The sequence below is a fragment of the Scomber japonicus genome, chromosome 18, assembly GCF_027409825.1.
Source record: "Scomber japonicus isolate fScoJap1 chromosome 18, fScoJap1.pri, whole genome shotgun sequence".
In the NCBI taxonomy this organism is placed as follows: domain Eukaryota; kingdom Metazoa; phylum Chordata; class Actinopteri; order Scombriformes; family Scombridae; genus Scomber; species Scomber japonicus.
The window spans coordinates 7,840,659-7,861,783 of NC_070595.1; the positions used below are offsets into that span (position 1 = coordinate 7,840,659).

General features: G+C 44.0%; 1 protein-coding gene across 12 annotated transcripts in view; it reads right to left on the bottom strand.

Moving 5' to 3' along the window:
- Positions 1–21,125, bottom strand: part of nfixb (nuclear factor I/Xb) — a 142,240-nt gene that overhangs the window by 79,831 nt on the left and 41,284 nt on the right. For all 12 annotated transcript variants that reach the window (XM_053338398.1, XM_053338393.1, XM_053338391.1 and 9 more), the window contains one exon: positions 20,103–20,634. In XM_053338398.1, coding sequence (XP_053194373.1) covers positions 20,103–20,634 — 532 coding nt within the window. The remainder of the gene's footprint in view (positions 1–20,102; positions 20,635–21,125) is intronic.

Consider the following 21,125-nt stretch of genomic DNA (forward strand, 5'->3'; position numbering starts at 1 on the left):
TAGACTTTTTGTTTTTCAATAAGCCCCCCACTGCACCGTGGAAACCAAACCTGGTTAGCCTCAGCTGTCTTTACCCATAATTCAACAATCCCAGTGTGTTTGTTTTCTCTTTCTGCCTCTCTCTCTCTCTCTCTCTCTCTCTCTTTCGCTCACCCCCCCTTTTGCTCTCTCCCTCTCTCTCTCTGACTCTGTAAGTGAAACCCTAACTGCACCCTTCATTTTGATGCAGCCAACTGAGTTCTGCTGGACCAAAATGCCCTCTATTGTTATGGATGTGCGCCGTGGAGAGAAACTGAGCCTCGTAGATGGTCCCCTCTGTGGGTGAAGCCTGTAATGGTTTTGATTAGAAAATGGGGGGAAGAAAACCCAGTCAGCTCCTTGTGAAGTCTGTTTTTGTTTCAGAATGCAAACCTTTGGACTTTGTGGGCAAATGCGAAGGTTTCGCTTGTAACTTTAATAAACCGGCTTGTAAACTATGTAAACCTTAAAAATGCCATTTGTTTTTCCCCTTCTCTCATGTGTTCAGACAATCAAGCACCTAGCCACCGTAACGCCCAGTTCGGTCACGCTCGCGATGACTCTTCCGTTCGTCAGTCAGTCATGTGGCTACACTAATTTATGTCTCACTTGTCGCTGCAACACCAGTGACGCCGCTGCCTGTCATCGCTTTGTAAATATCTGCCGACACAACACAGGCACACAGTCAAAGAGAAGTGTAGCAATGTGAGAGCTAGCTGGTAAGCTAACGGTACACTTATTTTCTTCCGTTAGCTCTTTCCAACTGAAAAAATATATCAAATTGGATGAAATGATGTTGACAATCAGTTTGCTTTTCCAAAAAACTACATGAGGCAGTAGCTGAATGGAGTCATGAAGGAAAATATTAATAGTAGACACACCTAGTAAAAAAGAAACAAAAACAAAGAAACTCTACGCAGTTTTTAGCCGCATTTAGCTAACGGTTTTGCTTTTCCATGCCACATTTTTACTATTTGGTTGCATCTCACCGCACCATTTAAACCATTGGCAGCTGTTTCTAGCAAACAAGGTTAAAATATGCTGACTTTAAAGCTTGTGTCTGGATGTGTATGAAGGCAACTGTTTGCTAACGGTAAAGTCATTTCAGGGCTGTGAGAGAGTTTCTGCGAGTTTTATTCCTTCTGCCCCCTAGTGTCCAAAACTCACTTCATCCAGCCTCTGCTAATCCCTGTAGTCCAAGCTAGAGGACGGTGGTAGGCTAGCTGGTGGTTGTTGAGCTCTGCACGGATGGAGAGCCAGGCCTGCCTGTTTGTATTGGCCAACTTTCAGCATTCCACATGTCTTTGTGATTTTCAGCTCCCTGACCTCAGGAGACCCTCCACGCTACTGTAAGTTATACTCACACCAGGAGCACATGGACCAAGGAGGAACGCTGAAATCCTATTGGTCCTTGTCTGCTTTCTAAATGCACATATAATGGAAAAAAAAACACTGGAGCTGTCACAGCGAATCAACTTTGACTCTGAAATACACAGTGATGATTTCTCTGAATTCATTAATATAAGGATCACTGACATCTCTCTCTCTTTAAGGAAAGGCAGCTCTCTTTTATGATTTTTTTTTCGTATGAAGTTAACATCTCTGGCAACAGCTCATTACTTTTCAAAGACCTTTTAACAGTGCTGCTATATAGCTTAAAGTATAGGAAATGATGAATGTCAGCACTTTCAACATTGGAAATAAATCTAATGAGTTATTATGTTACTCCTAAAATATAAATGATGAAAGTACAGCTATTGAAGATAACTAGCTTTTCTTGGTATCTAATACAATCAATCATTTAAATCTACAGTTGCGCTGAATTGTGTAAGAAGTGAAAATGAGTGCAGCTAAAATTATGACCCACAGCTACAGTTGTCTGAACAGTGGAGATGAGAAGATGGAAGCTGTGTGTTGAAATTCCCCACCGGTGCACCAAATGAAACAGTAAGTCGGAGGCTACTGTGTGTCACTGAGCCTGCAATTACCCATGTGGGCTGTATCTTTGCTCTAACGCATTGTTAGCAGGGCTAGTCATGGGGCTTCCAACGAAAATGAAATTAGGAGCTAACAAAGTTAGAGGTGCTAATTACAGACTCACGCTAACTGCCTGGTCAGGGGAAAGGGAACAGTCGGATTCCATCTCACTTCTGGATGTCTCTTAATTTAATTCTCTCTAACTAAATATGACACCCTGTCCAGTGCCTGGACACAGTTCATTGACTGTACAAGCAGATTCTGTCATTGTATGTTGGCATAACATTGTCAGTGTCACCTTGCCCCACTGCTCCACATTCGTCACCTCAATTGACCCGGCAGTCTGTTGAGCAACATAACAGGGAGAAGCAAAGTGCTCATAGTGCATCGAAACTGTCACTGTGTGCGTATGTGTGTGTGTTAAGCAGAGTCTGAGGTAAGCAGTAGAATAAACAAGATACAGAAATGAGAGAATGTGGCAAGTTTCCCTAAAAAATGAGAAGATGTTGGGTGCACACACAAGATTAGGAGACGCATAAGTGATTAGGTTGGGGGGGTTGTTTATAGCCAAATTAAGGAACAAGTAGGGCCTTGGGGTTGATCTAAACAGGATTTACCTGTTGCTGTCCCGAGGTGACTCACTTGACTCACAAACCCAACACTGCCGCAGGACGTAAACTCCCAAAGACCTCATTAATTAAGGTGAAGAAATACTAAAAATGTGTGTGCCTGTGTGCGTATGTTTGTGTACAATCTTATAGCCTATCAGAGCAGGGTTGAATCCAGGTTAGTTGGACTTTGTTCTAGATGCTTTCACCTCTCATCTAAGGGGCAAAGTTTTCCTGATGTAGGAAACTGACCGCACAGCCAAACACAAGAAAAGCAATTTATAGTGTGCAGCCCAATGCAGTGAGGAATGCACATACTGGTACTATGGGGAATCTAAATAATCATTAAACAAACGCATGACTCAACACAGGAGGGCCAACTCCTCTGGTCAAGATTCAGCAGTCTACCTACACCTGGAAGATAAGAGACACTCTTTCAACATACATTTTTGGATAGGGAGGACAGATACCATCTCTCAACAGAGAAGGAGGTTTACAACATCACTTATACCCCATCTACAATGCTGTCCTTTCATCCCTTCCCAAGAGACTTAACTACTATTCACATTTGGCCTCATGTGACATCTCCAATGACTGTATGCACTTGGTCTCAGGTGACTGCAACGACTGTTATATCATTACAACAGCCAGGAGCACTAACGAACCAAATGGTATTAATGACTTTGATTATGACCCCACAGATGTTAAATACCTGGGACTTCCCACCAGTCAGTTAGACGTGAAGAAGACCCTTGAATGACAGGTGAAATATCTTCAATATATATATATATACATATATATCTACACCAACTCCATACTTCCTTGATTCAACCCTCCTTTGATAACTATGACCTGGAATCTTCATACATCTCCTTGTACACAAAGTATCTCTCTACATATGGGTTCTTGTATTCAAATATCTGACTCCGACACCCCAAATCAGCATTTAATGAACCCCCAGAAACTTTCAATTCAAGGTAATTTCTTCAACATTCTTAGATGTATATGTTACAGTCCTACTCATTCCTCTAACAGAAAAGTCTCTGTAACAGCAGCATGAACCTGATCACCCCATACTGTATCCCCTTGCCTGAGGGAGGCTACAAGATTCAGTTGGTCTGGTTTATTCAAAGTCAGTCAGTAGAATAATAAATTCCAACCTATAAAAAACAAATCATAATGTCATAAATCCTCAAAGCAAAACAGTAAGGTGACAGGTGAAAGGTGGAGCAGTGCAGGCAAAAAGTAGAACGTTCTTGTGAGCATCGGGTCTGCCCCTGACTAAACTAGTGTTTGAATTTCACATGTTACAACACAGGCCTCGACATATAAACACATGCAGAGCACACTCATCAGCGGGTCATGGTGGGATGTCACACTGCAGTAACCAACCCTATTATTCAAAAAACCAAAAACAATAACTGTCAGCCACAATCGACGAAGCTGGGAACAACGCTTGGATGGGCTCCATCTACCCAGTTCGTACCTCTGCAAATGGAGACCAAATTGTCTGCATCTCCCCCCGCCCCCGCCCCCCTCATTCGACCGAAGAACACTCCTATATCCGCCCTTTGCCCTGGGGATGTGTGTCAGGATGGTTTACACACTAAAAACAAACAGGCGTCCCATTGCAACAGCAAGAGAAATGGATGTGGGTTTGGACGAGGTGGGAGACAGGAGGGAGGAGGGATGGAGTGGAAAGAAGGAGGATCAGGGAACACATGAGGGAGAGAGAAGGAGAAGCAGGGGAGGGGAGGGGAGGGGAGGAAGGGGGTATTGTAGAGCAAGAGAGTGAAAGTTGTCATAAAAACGACAATAAGAGGCCTCAGTGCCACCCAGTGACCACATCAAGGCTTCTGTAATGACAGGCTGTGCAGAACACATGTCGACCCGAGTGGTGGAGTGTGTGTGTTTGTTGACGCGTGTGTGCCCTTCTGTCACTGCTAAAAAATGACTTCGTTAACCGAGTAATATTATTCTCAGCATGGACACATGCACAGTACATCATCCATACCACAAAACAACACTCGACAGGCACATAGTGTACACATCCAGCCTTTAATTTAGACTGCACTGCTACACTTCTCTACTGTTTGTAGGGCAATTTGAAAAACTTAGCCTCTCATACTGTACTGGTTTTGCTTGTGACCTTGCAGGTTACAGCCTCAGTATGGACATGAGTGGTGTGGTTCAACCAACAAGTGGTTTTCCTTCTGAGACTGTTTTATTTGAAGTTCTTGAAAAGGTAACATTATCCCACATTTCACAGGAAAATGTCAAGAAATATTAAACAACATGTTGAAAAAATAAACCTTATTTTGTGAAGCAGATTTTTTTTTCCCCTTACCCATTTAACCAGATCTTTCTTGGGAATCTAAACCCTATGTTGGTAACCACCAGTCGAGCAGATTTAATCACAAACTGAAAGGCTTTTCACCACTAGGCCTATTAGAGAGCTTCCCTCCTCTCTTGCACTGGATGTGCACATCCCTACGAAATCAGAGCTCTGCCAATTTGCAAGATGCATATAAAGCTTTGAATGGTGAGGGCAGTTTACCAGGCTGTGAAGTAGGAATGATCATAGTCCACGACTATAATAGTGGAAAAACTACTACAGCTTGTCGCCCTGCTGCTGCTGCTTTTAATGCCCTGAACTTAACATAATGTTTTTACCTTCTGAAGCGTCACCATGTTTAGTTAATATTGTGCAAAGAAGACGTTTCCAAGAAAGATTATTTTGTTGTTAGCCAGGAATGAGTCATACCTGATCTGCTGCCTGGTAAATATACTTCTAAATGCCCTAAGTGCACTCATTGGTGCACAAGTACGTACATAAATAATACCATTCATTACCTAAGTATTTCATAAACCTTGGTACAAGCCTTAGAGAACAGATTGCCATCTGCCTGCTGTGTAAGATAAAATCACATTGGACATAAACTGTAACAGCACTGGACTCTATAAGGCGGATGGTTGGACAACTTTCATTGAAGCTCATGTGACTGACAAGCGCTACAATGCTACAACAAACTCCTGCACCAGACCCGTGACATCACATTCTGTTCTGGTTCTGAGACCTTTTTCATGGCAGACATTTTGACTTGTCACAGCAGGAGGAGACCAGGTGGAACTCACGGTTCAGATCTATTTGTGTCCCATGAAGACATACCATTGAGCCTTAATACACAACAGCAGACGCCTAAAACTGGCTGCAACCATTATTAATGTAACTAATTACACCTGTGCTTCTCCTGCTGTGACATGTTAAGATGTCCCTCATGAAAAAGGTCTACTTTGTTTCCACCCCTTTAAGCGAGGCCACTGTGTCCTCAGGTGACATTTATGGGATGATGGTAAATCCCAAACCAAAGGGTAACAGCAAACTGCATCAGTGATGTGCCTATCTGAAGTTTGCGAACATTAACCAGACTTAGTAAGACTGTAGCAGCAAATCCTATGGGTGTACTGAAATCAGAGGGTGTTTTTTATTGCTAATGAATCAAACTTTTTATTTGTAATGGGCAAAATGTGTTATTTCTCCTCTCAAAAGCTGAATACTGTAGTCTTACTAATAAGAAAAGCTGCAGTGACCGCACATGTTTTCCATCCGTTCCTAAAGGCAAAAATCAGCCTTGACATCACTGATTGGGGTGGGGTCGGACATTCAACAAATGCAGGTTTCTGCCTGTAAAGAGCAACTCAAGAACAGTTTCCTACCTCGTGTTGTCTCCAGTAGATTTAACATTTAACTTTTTTGCTCAAGTTTATATCTACAATTTTGCCTTAGAAAGGGTTGACCAATACTAGCCAGAGGACACAAGTGGTTCTCGAAATGTCTATCGGTCCATTCAAGGACATAGAGAACTGGCTTTTTACTAGTGCAGAGCATCCTCCTGTCTAGGATGATAGTGCGTTAGGCTATCGTGCTAATTGAAGCAGCCCACGTCTGCAGGCTGGACACTGGCATTGCTGCAGATGCCCTCACACCAAATGTCACAGGCATGTGCGGTGCACCTGGCATCTATGTTCAGGGCAAGTTGTACAGCTCTATACAGAGAAAAAGAAACAGGAGCTTACAACGAAAGATGCCAAGAAACAGTTGAGAGATATTCCAAGAAAAACCTGAGCCTTTCCAAAATAAAATCAGCACAGTTTCACCCCGGTGTGTGATAAACTGCGTGTGTAGGACACGGCTGTTTACCAGAGCAGACCTGGACAAAGAAAGCCAGACAGGCAGCGGTGGAGCGATTGGAGGGACCTGAGCCCAGGAGAGAAAATCCTGTTCTTTTTCACAAACACCTTGTAGAAAAAAAAAAGTAAAAAAAAAAAAAAAGAAGCCTGACCACAAAAGAAGCTCTGTGCTCGAGGCTATTTCAGTTAAGAGTTCTAGCCAGGACAGATCCACTGAGAGCGAGGCGAGATGGAAAGAGAGAAAGAGAAAAGGGAGCTTTATTTGGTTAACAACTTCCACGAATCAGTATGGGGGAAGAATGTGTGTAATTTGGCACTGTTTGTTTTGCATTAGGATATAAAATATGTCGGGATTACTTCATCACACATCTAAAGCCCAATGAAAAGGAGACGGGCGAGAGTCTAGAGGAGGGGAACCACAGTTTTTTGTAAGTTGGGTTTTGGGTAACATCAAATGGGTCTCACTGGGACGAAGGCCTCAGCATAGCACAGTCAGCGGCTGAACGACGGCCTCAAATGATCTACAGTAAATGCTCTTTTCTATATAAAGTATCCAAAAGTGAAATTGAAGATTGTGGGTTTCGTGTATCGATTGTGACATCCCTTGTGTGGGATGGTGAAATAGCAAGCTCTCTCTTTGTGTAAGCCATCTTTAGTTTACTAGGATAATCGTAGCTCTTATCACAAGGATTTCCCCACGTAGCTGCCTGGTGTGTAGTTTGAATCCATGCCCAAAGACAAAATCTTTCAGTCCATCAAAGGGGCGGTGAAAAAAAAAGCAGAAAACTTGGCCTCGGAGTAATCACATTAGCAAGTATGTTTAGGTCCTGGTGGAGACTCTGGACCAAGGTAGTGGGGATAATGGGACCGTTCCTGATGCCTTCGGTGTGAATGGGATCTTTTTAGGGTCGCTTTTACAGCCAGGCCAGAAGGGAAAGTAAACTCAGATGAAAAGAACAGAAACAACAATAAAAAAGAGCAGGCACATGAAGAAAAAAAAAAAAAAAAAAAAAAGCAAAGCAGGGATCTGAGATGCTCTCAGGGCCAAAACCGCAGATAAAAATCTAACCGCAGAATGAAGGCCAGATTGCTCTAATTCACTGTCATCTCAAGTATTTTTTTTTTTTTTTGCTCCGCATAGAGAGAGAGAGAGAGAAAGAGAGGGACAGAGAAAGCAGTGGAGAGCCCCCCCATTCTTCCCTCCCCCGTCCGCCCACACCCACTCCTCTCCTCCATTCAGATTTACTGCTCTTAAATTGTTAGCCCTCTGCTTTTAATGGCCATCTCTAGATCATCAGCTCTTAAAATAAACACCGGGGTTTGGATTACCTTCTCTATCACCGTTCCGCTGAAGCAGAACACACTCGCAGGGGACTGTGCCTCGCTAACCCCCCCCCCCCCCCCACACACCCACCCACCCACCTCCACCTCCTCCTGTCTTTATGTTAATTCTCTTGGTGCGCTCCTCTGTACTGTCTGGGGTTGCTGGAGGAGAGCCTCGCATTAAAAGCTGAGAGCAGCAGAAGAATCGAAACTCAAGTAGGGCTCAGGAGCAGGGTGGTCTGCAGTCTAATAATACACCAATCAGATGTTACCGCACAAAGGGCAAATAACAGAGTAGATGAGCTCTATTGCTGCTGCTGCTGCTGCTGGTGGTGGTGGTGCTGGTGGTGGTGAAGGGATACAAGAGAGAGAGAGAGAGTGAAAAAAACCTACTAATAAGTGTAATTGTGATACTCAGCTACCACCCCCCAATTTCAAATCATTAGCAGATCGTTCCTAAGCAGAACGGGATTTTGGGCAAATTTCAAGATCATATGGTTTTATAACTTTCTAACTTCTGCTGCGACAGATTGCACCCAGTTAAACACCAGTGAGGGGGACCCGGTCGGGGGGGGGGGGGGGGGGGGGGGGGGACCTCACCCTTTTTCTCGGGGGCGGCTCACCCAACACGAACAGTCCAATATCTAATCTCCGGTTCCAGCTGGGTCGTGTCGGTCATAGCGTGTATATTTTTATCTGTGTTTGCTTGAAACTGCGTTATGTGTGTACATACATGGACCACAGGCATCAGGTGTGAAGTGGGTTCAGGTGCTGGGTGAGAGCGAAGGGAGATGGGGGGGGGGGTAGTAGAGGGGTATCGGGTGAGTCCGGAGAGAGGACGCTCATATGCGTTTGTTGTCGCTCGGCCTGCTTCTACGGCACACATGAGCGTACGCATGCATACACACACACACACACACACACACACACACACACACACATACACACACACACACACACACTCTCTATCATGTACATACAAACAACTACTAAAAAAAGCTATTTCACACACTTCACTCCTATGGACTTAAAGGGAGCCACTGGGGATGTCAGCTTAATCTTTTAAGAGGAAAAGCAGATTGCGTTTGAAAGAAATGAAAGGGGAAGAGACGCAGGCTCGTGTTTGTGAATGTTAATTCAACTCACAACTGTTGTAGTGAACACACAGTGCTTATACTGTAGTTAAGGTTTTGTGTTAAGGCTCTGGTTTTTGTTCCTCCCCACAGAGTGTGTTTAAGACTGCAGAGAGAGAGACAAAGATTGGGGAGTGAAGATAACAAATCTCCTCCATGGGAAACAATCAAGAGGCTACAGGTGGATGAGAAGGGTGGAGCAGCTTCAGATTATGAAGAAGTAAGAAAGTGAAAGGAGTTTGGCAGCTTAAATAAACCGTGCACAAATCTACACTCCCTTTTTTTTAGTGTTCCACTTAACCCTTACGTTCTGTTTAGGTGATTGAAGAGCCCGCGCTCTCTTTACCAGCTCAAAAACACACTGACTATTCCTTTAACAGCTTCATACTTGATTTTAGGAACGTAAACGCCTTTCAACATGATTTTAAACCGATGACGTTTCAGAAGTGTGCTGCATTGTTAAATACAATGGCTTTTCTTATCTTCTATGTCTAATGGAACGCTACCCTTCTGAAGCCCAGATAACTATGTTTGCATTTCTGTATCATTTTAGAGCAGTTTGTGTCACGTATTGAGACCTTTGTGGGGCGTAACTGACCCTAACATACATGGGTATACCAAGTGGCACACTCAGTTTGTGGCAAAGGAAAGGATCACCACTTCAGTATTTTTCTACATTTCAGGTTATAATAAGACCAGAAAAGAGAAGAAGATTTGATTTTAGTATTTATTTTTAGTATTGTTATAATTTTACACAAAGAGAAGTGGGGAATTTAATCTTCAAGGCTGAGGAGTCTCTTCCTTCACAAGCTCCTCTGATTTTTAAATCATAATCTATATCTGAGCTGCCATCTCAAAAAGGTACTTAGAGCTTCTTAGAGGATAAAACTCATGTGTAAGCCCTGTGGACTGAACTAAGCTGTACAAAATGTGTGAATAACATTAAGGGAAAAAAACTGCTCTAAAATTACAGTTTGACATTTTCATCTCACTTGGTCCACATCCAGTGACAAGTGTTTTATATATCCAGAAATACTATATCATAACGTCAAGCAAATCTAATATCCTTTCTTTCTCTCAAAGGAATATACATTATTCCTTTGAATGTAAAAAAAAAAAAAAATCACATTCTGACTGAAAAAATGTTGACATGCAGTGAGTGTGCAGCAGCTGCATGTATATGATGTCTACTTATCCATGTGAGTGTGGGGATGCCCTCTATAGAGTGAAAGTGATCTGAGTGAATTCCTCTGGCAGAGCTCAACGCTCTGGTTGCCCACACAGTGGGCTGCAGTGCCACGGAAACGGCCCAGCACTGCATGGCAACTCACCGTGCCAACCAGGCCAGTCGCTGACACTCCTTGGATAACACCCAGGAAAGGTACACTGAGAAGAAAAAAAAAAAAAAAAAGCAGCTACGTGGCCATGGCAACTCTATTCATCAGCCTTTCTGGACAGATACAGTAAGTCCATTTAGCCAGTGGAGCATGATAGCTTAGTGTGTTAGGAGCTTTAAGGTGACACATAACTTTTTTTTTTCTTCAATGCAACAAAACTAAATTGTGCCGTCACGTGTAGAAAATGTGCAAATGTGTCCCTCTGATAAATCAATCCAAACTATGCAATTTCTTCAACTTCTTTCCCCCTGATCTGCTCCATATTTTTATTGCTCACCAGAGAGAGGGGGGGAAAGAAAAAACATGTCTTGTTTTCCTATCTTTTATGAAATGTATGCATCGAAGCTGCCAATAAGGATTCAAATGAGTCTGAAATTATAGACGAGAGAGTTGAGCGCTGACAGTTGACGGGTATAATGAGGACGCTACATCCAAAATGATGCATGTGAAATGGAGCCGGCCTGTCCCACATGAAGAGCAAACAGAGAAAAGTGAGTGAACGTGTCAGGTGATTTGGTGATTTTTTTTTTTTTTTTTTTTTTTTTTGAACGGGAGCCCGGTAGCTGGACGGAGCTTCTGCCCTGGAGAGGGTCTTCAGTGGATTGTGTGAAGGAGGGAGGAATCTGATGGCAGAGTTGTGAAGCAAAAAGTGATGTGAGGGAGGAGGAAGGAAATAAATAAATAAATCACAAAACACAGTCTTTCCTTTATTCTCTCTGACGGCTTGTTCAAAGTGTAAATCCCTCTCTTCATTTTCTTTGTCCCCCGCCTGAGCTCCGTATTTGCTGCTCAGCTGCTGGGAGACGTGGCGAGCTTTATTTATTCATCCATCTCTCATTAATCTGAACATTTGCACCGACAAACGCGGAAGTAGTGGCAATAGCGCCTAGTTTACACCCTCCTTCCCCTGACTATTGACTCCAGGGGAACGCAACGAGTCTCGATGCCTTTTAAAAGGGTTGACGGAGGAGAGAAAAAGGGGAGCAGACACCCAGGTGCACCTGCAGACGCACACACACACACACACTCAAACGCAGGCTGCCTGAATGCCTGAACTTCGCAACTTATTTAAATGCATCACAGACAAGTTAATTAGACAAATTAGTCTGATTAAAAACGTTTAAAACTACGAGTTGAGCCGGAACAGCTGTTGGAATAAACAGAAAATAATGAAGAAAAGGATATTTCTACTTGGACTGTACATTAAAAGTCAATAGCTTTATCCCATAGGGCGCTCCGCAATGGGAACAGGACCCCCCACCCCTGCGACCCCATATATTCTCTCTGTTATTTCAGGGAACAAAAGCAGGGCTCTCGAGGCCATGGGTGGATCCATGAAAGGAAGAAAGGAGTTGTGCTCCTGGTCCTGGCTGAATAGAGGCCTTTCACACTTAGAGAGGCCTGTTTACTCTCCCTCAATAATGGCTCTAATTTTCTGATCATTATTGAGTAATTCCATCCACCCCCACGCCCAGCGTTTAACGCTTTCTCCCATCACTCACGGCACCACGTTCCTCTGAAAAAAGGGCCCCCGGGGGTCTCTGTCCTGAATGATGTACAATACATGTCCTTCAAATCCTCCTAAATCCTGACTGCCATTTCCTGCTCTGCCTGTGAAGAACACCTGAGGACTTTTAGTGAGAAACTGAAGGAAACACAAATGGAAAAAATTGCATTTGCGGAGGGAAATCATTCATAGTTGTTAATTTGGCCGTAACCTTTTTTTTTTCCACCCACATGTGGATTCATTCTGTCCTCTGATTGGAGAGGAGCTGCGCTTTATCCTCCATTTTGTTTTGGACCTGAATCCACAGCAGCACCATCACACTGAGTAACAATATTCGCTCTGCTAAAAAAAACAAGCCGGTGGAAAATATTTTGAAGGAAGGAAACAAAAAAAAAAAAAGAGGAAAAAGATTAAGTCCAGTAATACGATAGCCATTTTTATATTTTACTCAACACGCCGACGCGAAATCTAAACAAAAAAATACGAGCTCTACGTTTAACTGTCGAGCTTCGTTTTTTTTTTTTTTCCCGGTGCTGCCCGCTGTGAGAAAGCATCCACAGTAGAGGTGGTAGGGGGGCGTAAGGGGACGCGCAGAGGGGAAGAAGTGTTAAACGAAAACAAGGATATGGGGGGAAAAATGTTAAAATGAGAGAGGGAGAAAAGGATCAGAAGGAGAGAAGTTGGCAGAGACTGTGTGTCGGTTTGAAAAGCTGGCACCTTCTAAACAGAGCTGCAGCTTTGGGTGCCAAACGCTGCCAACCAGCCCCACTAGCCTGAATATCTGCCCTCCCTCTCTCTTTGTTTTCAGCATGGCATTTTGCATCATCTTTATTCTACGCTTTTCTTTTTACTTTATATCAGTGCTCAATATCATCCTAAAAGCAATGACTGACGTTTATTACCGTTAAACGACGGGATAAATAACGCAGGAGAGGGGAAAATGTCTTTAAAAAAAAGGGGGGAGACGTTTATTCGTCTATTCATTATTAGTGCTTCATTTCAAGGATTTTATTTGGGTTATTTTATTTAAGAGGATTTTGTTTGCGTATAATTGCTCTGGAATAAAGCGCAGCTCGAGTTTGAGACGGTTTGAAATAAAAGTAAGAAATTTAAAAAAAAAAAATGTAAAAAGCACAGAAGAGCGAAGGAGAAGGTTAGAGAGGAGGGAGGGCGAAGGGGGGGTTTGTACTCGGCGGTGTCGCGGTGTTCCTGTGCCGTTTTTTCCGTATGGAAAGAGCTGTCCCAATTACAGGGCAGTCTCCCCCGTGCTCTGCTCCACTGGACCGAGGGAACAAGGCGCAAGGAGGACTGATCAGAATCTGGCTGGCTGGGAACCGGCCCAGAAAAAAGAACGCCTCTCTCCCTCTTCCTCTCTCCTCTTCCTTTTTTTCTCCCCACTCTCTCTGTTCTGCTGTCCCTCACCTCTCCTCTCTTCTCTCCTCCTGCTCTTTGCCCCTCGGCTCAGGCGGCAGAGAAGCCAAGCCTGCGTGGGTATACGTATGTTTTTAGGGGGACGGACAGATTTCAGGCCTGGCGCCTGTACAGAGAAAGAGAGGACTGGTCGTGCAAATTCACACGCTGAAACCGAACGGTGTTAGAGACCAAAAATAACACACAAAAGAAAAGCGGGGGGTGGGGGGGAGGGGGGGGCTGGAGGGGATATGTGCGTATTTTGTGTTTCTGTCATTTTGTTCTTTTTTAAAAAGCCGTTGAGGAAACACAGGAGCATAAATACAGCAAACGCTCCACAGATAAAAAGCTATAACAAGGGTTGACTCGCTTATTTATTTTATTGCATGTGTTCACTATATTCATTAATGTGGTTTTTAATGCGTATTATTAAGCTATTTAATTACTGGAGGAATGAATAGATTTTTGTTTGCTACATATCTTTAACTATTTGCTAATGAAAGAAGAAAAAACCTGCAGCAGAATTAGAAAAAAAAGAAAAAAAAAGTGAGCTGCTAAATTGCTAAAAAGAGACACCATAACATTTATTTATTAACCTTAATTATACAAATAATTAAAAATCACTGTACAGTGAAATTAGGAAATAAAGCTAATCCATGTCACCCACAATAGGCACTTTCTGGTACAAGGAATTTTTCTATTTGCAAAGCTAAGACCTGACCTTTGTTTCAAGATTGAACTTAATTCAATCATATACTCTAGTCTTTTGTGTATCTGTTCCAGTGTTACTCACTAAACTGGATAATTACAGAGAATATGAAGCGGGTTGGACTGCTACCAAACCCGTGGAGCTGCTCAGCGGTCGGACCTATATAGAGAGGTGAAAGTTGGGGAGAAATTGGTAAAAGGAGGTCAGGGGATCGGGGGGCCGAGCATCAGCGGAACGGTTCGCGTCTCTTTCTCTCTGATTTATTTGGAAGCCCTATCACACTGGAATAATCTGTTTACCAGCAATTCCTTACACTCCGCATACTCCACTCTTCTTTTCTGTCCCTCTTCCTCTACAACACACACACACACACACACACACACATAGACGCTGCAGACAAGCAACTGGAAAAACTGGGGGCTCTGAAAATGGGCCAAGCATGGGCGGTTGGAGGCCCCTATGCCTCAGTGCATATTAAATCACAACAGTGTCACTGACACTGTCCCATCATGAGAGGGGCTTGCCGAAGCTCAAACTTTATTGGGCACATTATTTCAAATGACAACAAAGCGTAAGAAAAGTTTCCGTTGAAAGTGTCGGACCAGCAGTGTTTTTCACACCAGATGAATGTGGCTCCCTCGGCGCCGACACTCTCCATTTCTCTGTCGGCCCGGGTTACGGACCGGTGCCAGAACACTGGAGCACAATTCTGCTCCCCGTCCAGAAATCCTCCGCTCCGCACAACGCGCTCAGCCAAATAAAAGAAGAGTGAGAGATTTTTTTTTTTTTTTTTTGCCCTCCCCCCCCTCCCCTCCACTCTTTTCATCAATAACGATTCCACTCTTTTCTTCTCCTGCAACCACTCAGCAACTTACTGGGTGAAAAAACAAACACGGTTTGATTATACGAGCGTTACTGCTCTGACACATTCTGGTAACCAAACGAGGCCACAATGCATAGACTCCATAAACCATCACACACACACACACACACACACACGCTTAGACATCTCGGTGTGTAAAAAACAAAACAACAAATCCCACTGTGTCCTGTTTGGTCTCCTCTTCATTATGTAACTGCATCTGATAACGTTACCTCCTTTTGAAGCTCAGGATATTGGGCAAAGCAGATAAGATGTGTTTGATGGATTAGTGTGATGTGAAGGCGTTAAGTCTCTCGGTCTGGCCGTCTGTCTGCCTGTCCATTCCTCTCTTTGTTCGCCTCTATTAAAAGACACTCTCTTGGCCATTTGTAATGTGGGGAATACGCACACAGACACACTGATGGGTAAATGAACATCTCCTTAAGGTTGCACAGTCTCACCAGAGCGGCGTGGAGATATGGTGCGGTCTGGCACACGCACACACACACACACACACACACACACACACACACAGAGAGTGTTGGCTTTGGGACCTGGCTCAGGCACCTCTCTGGTTCGTCTGTCTCCAGCACACAGTACAGATATGGAGGCTGCGCTCTCAGAAACATCTTTTTATCATAACAGCTCGAGTAATGAAAGCCGTATGAGGCAGCTCCAGGTCCAAACATGACTAATGCTGGAACTGTGCGGATTCGTCAGACTGACAAATACGGAACACGTCGCTCGAAAAACATGACCTGATCCGGGGTCTCTAGGTGGAGAAAAAAGGCCCACGGCAGCGCCCAACTGGCGAGCCAGACTTTTTTTGTTTTTTTTTTCTTTCCCTGCGTTTCGACAGACATGTGATCAAAGATGAGATCAGATCCCCTCCGCTCCCCTCCTCACTCTTTTCCTATCTCCTTCACTTCCTGCACATCCCTGAACCATTATTGTTATCATCATCAGATGCAGCAGAATCGGTGAAAAGAAAATGAACACTTTTGGGGTCGACTCTCATCAAGCCCATGACAATTATATCATCCTGTGTGTGTGTCTGTGTGTGTGTGTCTGTGTGAGTGTGTGTGAAGCCAGGTATTTGTCTAAAGAAAACGATGGGGCTGGTTTTTTTTGGTAGAGAAACTTTGCAGCTGTGGAGCAGAAGTGCAGATCAGAGTGAAGCTCTGCCCTGCTGGAGTGGCTTTGATCTGTCCCAGCTAGCCTGCCTGCACTGCCCCGCCTGGAAGGCCCAAGTCTATAATTGGACAAAAGCAGAGACACATAGTGTACTGTAGGGAAGCAGAAACAGAGGAGGGTGGTGCTGGTGGGGGGGTAGTATCTCCTGTCCTGTCCTGTCAATCACGCCGCTTGAAAGCAGAGCCCCCCCCCTTCCTCCCCCCGCAGCTGGCGACAGTGACATCAGTGGGACAAGAGAAGTGAAACAGTGCGGTGGGGACGGGCCGGCCGAGGCGGCTGCGATCCAATCATCAGGCCTGGCAACTGATGGCTTCCGCAAGACACAGACACCCTGGAATGGGGGAGCTAAGAATAAAACTGTAACGCTGCCACCCCAAAGGTTAGAATGGAGTCACGCTCTGTCTGTCTGTCTGTCTGTCCTCTGTAAACTCTGGTTAACCCCAACCGGCCCTCCTAAAAAACAATGCGATCTGAGCTCACGAAGGTGGATGTTGTGGGTTGGTTTTTTGGGGTTTTTTTAGTTGTTTTTTTCTTGGAGTGATTTCCTCACATCCTCTCTCTGTTCCACTCTGGTCGTGTATGTGCAAGATGCTCCGCAGACCGCTTTTTGATGTTGCTGTGGAAAATCTGAGCGGGATCAGAATTAAGAGACCTTCTCTCCCTCCCACAACACTGGACTCGCGCCTCTGTTGGCAGATGCGGCTCTGCGGTCGAAATACGCCAGGCTCGGATGCGGTGCGTCACATAGGTGGGGCGGAGCAGCGTTTTTTGGGGATTTTTTTTTGTTTTTTTTTAACCTGCTACACAGACTTTGTCTTTGTGGCGTGTGGTGGCGTGCCAGCCATTGAGTTTTGCCAAGTGATAACGCGGTGTATGCAGGGTTTGGAAGCGTAGGCTATATTAGGTGTTACCGTATTAATTCAATAGATGCTTTTTAAGCTACAGCATCATGGATTCACATTGATCTGATTGATTCATTTTAATGTGCAATGTAAAAATAAAGAGCCACAATGTTGCACTGCTGCGTCACATTGCCTCTAGTGCAATGAGCTATTCATTTCAATCATTTTTGAACAGATTGTGCTCATTTTTTACACAGATCTACGTAGTTTTTACCAGTTGGAGCTACGTAGCCTCGCTTAGAGAGAAGAAAACAGAACAATTAAGATGAGCAGCATGATCTGCTCATACCTGGCTTCTGTGGTCAGTGTAGCAGCTTACTTTAATATAATGGAAGCACTCTGTTATGGGCCTTATACAGCTGTAGTGTAGCGGCCCGTTCATGCCTGGTGTATTTCGGCTGTGGGCGCATTGAGCGTTTTTAGACAAAAGATGAGAAACACAAAAATGAACAATACTACACTAAAGACAAAACACAAGCTTTTTTCCCTAATTTAAAAAAAATGCTTCTAGTCAATTGAGAAAATGTGTGTGTTCACTCCAGTGAAAAATACAGATAGTTGAAACAGATAAAATCAAGAATTTTCATATATGTACTACAAAAAAAAAAGACAAAAGTGATGCAAACACGCAGCAGACAGATGAAGGCTAGTGCAGAGTATGTACGGGCGGTTGAGTGGCTGCTGAATCCTGGCAGCGGGTAAATAAAGGCTTTACTCCGAGGGGCACCAGGCTGCGCTGGGAGCTAATCTGAGCCGCGGTTCGCCACGGCGCATTGTGGAACAGGAAGAAGCGCTCACGGAGGCCCCGCAAACTCAAGCCGAGTTACACACTGGGCTGAAAGGAGCCTGGCATGGGGTACTCTGTCACAGAGGAACGCTGCACCTCCCTGCCAAGGAGAAGAATTAAGCCCCTGTAACTGTATGCCAGTCTGTGGTAAGAGAGCCCGGGATAATAATAACAAGGGGCAGAAGAAGAAGAAGGGGTCTGTAACTATAGTGTGTGTGTGTGTGAGTGTGTGTGTGTGAGAGGGGAGGGACAGTCACACCTGAATCCACCTGCAAGCTCCTGGATGCTGGAAACATGCCAGCTGACTGGACTGTAAATAAAGAGTAACTAAATGATGAAGGGCAAAAAAAAAGAATGTGTTTGCACTTTTATCAAATTGTAATTGAATACTATTCAAAGTGTAGTCACAGCTAATATGAAGTATTTACAGTGTAGCTGGGCTTCAATAGTAAATACACAGCATTCCACTCAATTACTCTACTGCTGCTTTAACTAGTCACATGTCACATATAGGTTCAAACAAATATGAAGCTTGAGTGACAAACAGCACCTGTGCAACCATTACCATACATTTCATTGGTTGATAGACTTTTTTTTTTTCCTTCTCTCTCCATTTTTTAAAAGTGAATCACAAAGCGTCCACACACACCGAAACAAACCAGGTCTGCTGCTGATGTTTGTGCAGTAATACCCCACTAATTATGATATACTTCAAATATAATTACGCCTGCTATAAATGAGTATAGCTAAATATTACGTTGTAGTTTTACATCAGCAATAAAAACACTGTTAGTAAATGAATATCACAATGTTCATTTAGTAATACCAGTTAAGTATTGCTGTTGAGTAAATCATTCCTACTTAAATATAGTAAATCTACTAATGGCTCAAATCAATATGACTTTTTCCCCCGTTGAGCTCAACCTGAACCATTATGTTTCACAATGTGGGTCGTTTTCCAGCAGCGCCTGCAGGTTTGCAGACGTTACACTAAAATATTTTTTTTCACCCTCCTCTACTTTAAGTTTACGGTCGCAGCAGGAAACATGTGTGCCGAAGATGGAAAAATAAAACATCTCATAAACAAACAGAGGCAGAGCCACGCTGTCATAAACAGAAAACTCTCAACTTGTGTGTGTGTGTGTGTGTGTGTGTGTCTGTGTGTGTGGTGTGTGTGTGTTCGGTATAATGGTATGAAATACGTACAAAGCTGCTTGGGTGAGTTGTGTATGTGGGAGAGCTCCTGTGTCTGGAAGTGTGTCTGGAAGTGTGTGTGTGTGTGTGTGTGTGTGTGTGTGTGTGTGTGTGCTGGCCGGTGGAGGAAAGCAGAGCAGAGTGGCGTTGAGGCTGAGGAGGCTGAGGCTGCAGACAGGCTGACTCTCCCTGCCTCCTAAACTACCTGGGACTGGGCCAGCTGTCACTGCGTTCTCCAGACCACCACACACACACACACACACACACACACACACACACACACACACACACACAAAACAGCCCGCAGACACACACACACACACACACACTCACATACACCGCTACTGACACACACCAATCTCACAACAACATACACATGGATTACAGACACATGACAAACTGCCACACACATGCTCCTCTCTCACACACACACACACACACACGTGCAGATAAACAGGTTTGCAGATGCTTTTGTTTACAGACGGCGCTGGGAAACATGCACATTTGGATTTAGACAAATTTGCCCACAAATACTTGAACAAATGTACCAACGCAAACATATCTCTAGGTAAACACAGGTTTTAAGCCTTACTGTCAAATTCTCTGAATCTCTTTAAACCAGATAGAAACGTCTAACTTAGGAGTTGGGTTTTTTTTTGTTTTGTTTTTTTAAACATTTACACTGCGCAGACTGTCCCTTTAAATTCATATCTTAGTCCTGAGTGTGTTTGTTATGTTTATCAAAGCCTGGCTCTGGTGTACGTTGAAGGGCACTCCAGTCTGCAGCTCACATGCCAGAGTGTGTACGACACCGACTGACCTATGTGTGTGTGTGTGTGTGTGTGTGTGCGTGCTGTATGTGTAATTACAGCTGGGTCTGTCCCACGTACCTGGTGTGTGGACGAAGTAGGCCAGGTAGAGGTCCAGCTCCTTCACTGTCACTCCAATGTGGTGCGGCTGGACACACAGGCCGTGGTTGGAGCACTGCGGCGACTTGACCAGCCGCTCCCCGTCCGTGCTCTCCAGGGGGCTGCCCTTGAACAGGATGACCATCACCAGGTCCAGCCGCCACACCTTGTCGGCCTGGCGGAGGCAGTCGATGCGGCGGATCTTGCCCTTCTGGTCGGGGTTGGACAGCACGCAGCAGGGGGGCTTCTTCCCTGTGATGGTGAGCACAAAGTCCTCACGGAACTCGGGCCGGATGTCCTTGCGGAGCTTGGCCAGCAGGCGCGAGGCCCACTTCTGCTTGATCTCTGGCTTCTCCCCCAGCAGTTCGTCCTTCACCGCGCGTTCTTCGTCCTTGGTCATCCTCTTTTCGTGCTTCTTGAAGTACTTGCGCTTACGGGCCTGCAGGTTGAACCAGGTGTAGGAGAAGGCACGGACATGGGGGAGGAGGGCCTCAATGAAGGGATGAAATTCATCCTGGAGGGAGAGAGAGAGAGAGACAAAGGTGAGGCGTCTGGAGGCTTAAATAAAACATGATTTCAAAATAAAATAGTTTATATAGTAGAGGGCATGCAATCTAAAAAATAAAGCTTTAAAAACATGTAGGCATTTTTTAATGAAAAAAGAGGCATTAGTTTAACAGTAAAACTAATAAAATATCAGATAATACAGTTATTATATTGTAATAGTTAGTATAATCAAATTATTATAATTAAATATCAATTCAAAATATAATAACATAGTTTAGTAAAATATTAAAATTCAAAAAAAGCTATTAAAATAAATATTCTAATCTAAAATGTAATATTTGATCATTATTTCCATTCTGATAACATAAATAAAGGTGCAGCAATAAAGAGGAAAATTCAGCTTAACTCAGCTTTAAAGAGTTAATTTGCCTTCTTTTTCCACCAAGAAACACCAAAAAAACAAAAAAACATTCAAGACAAACAAACTACGAAACGCAT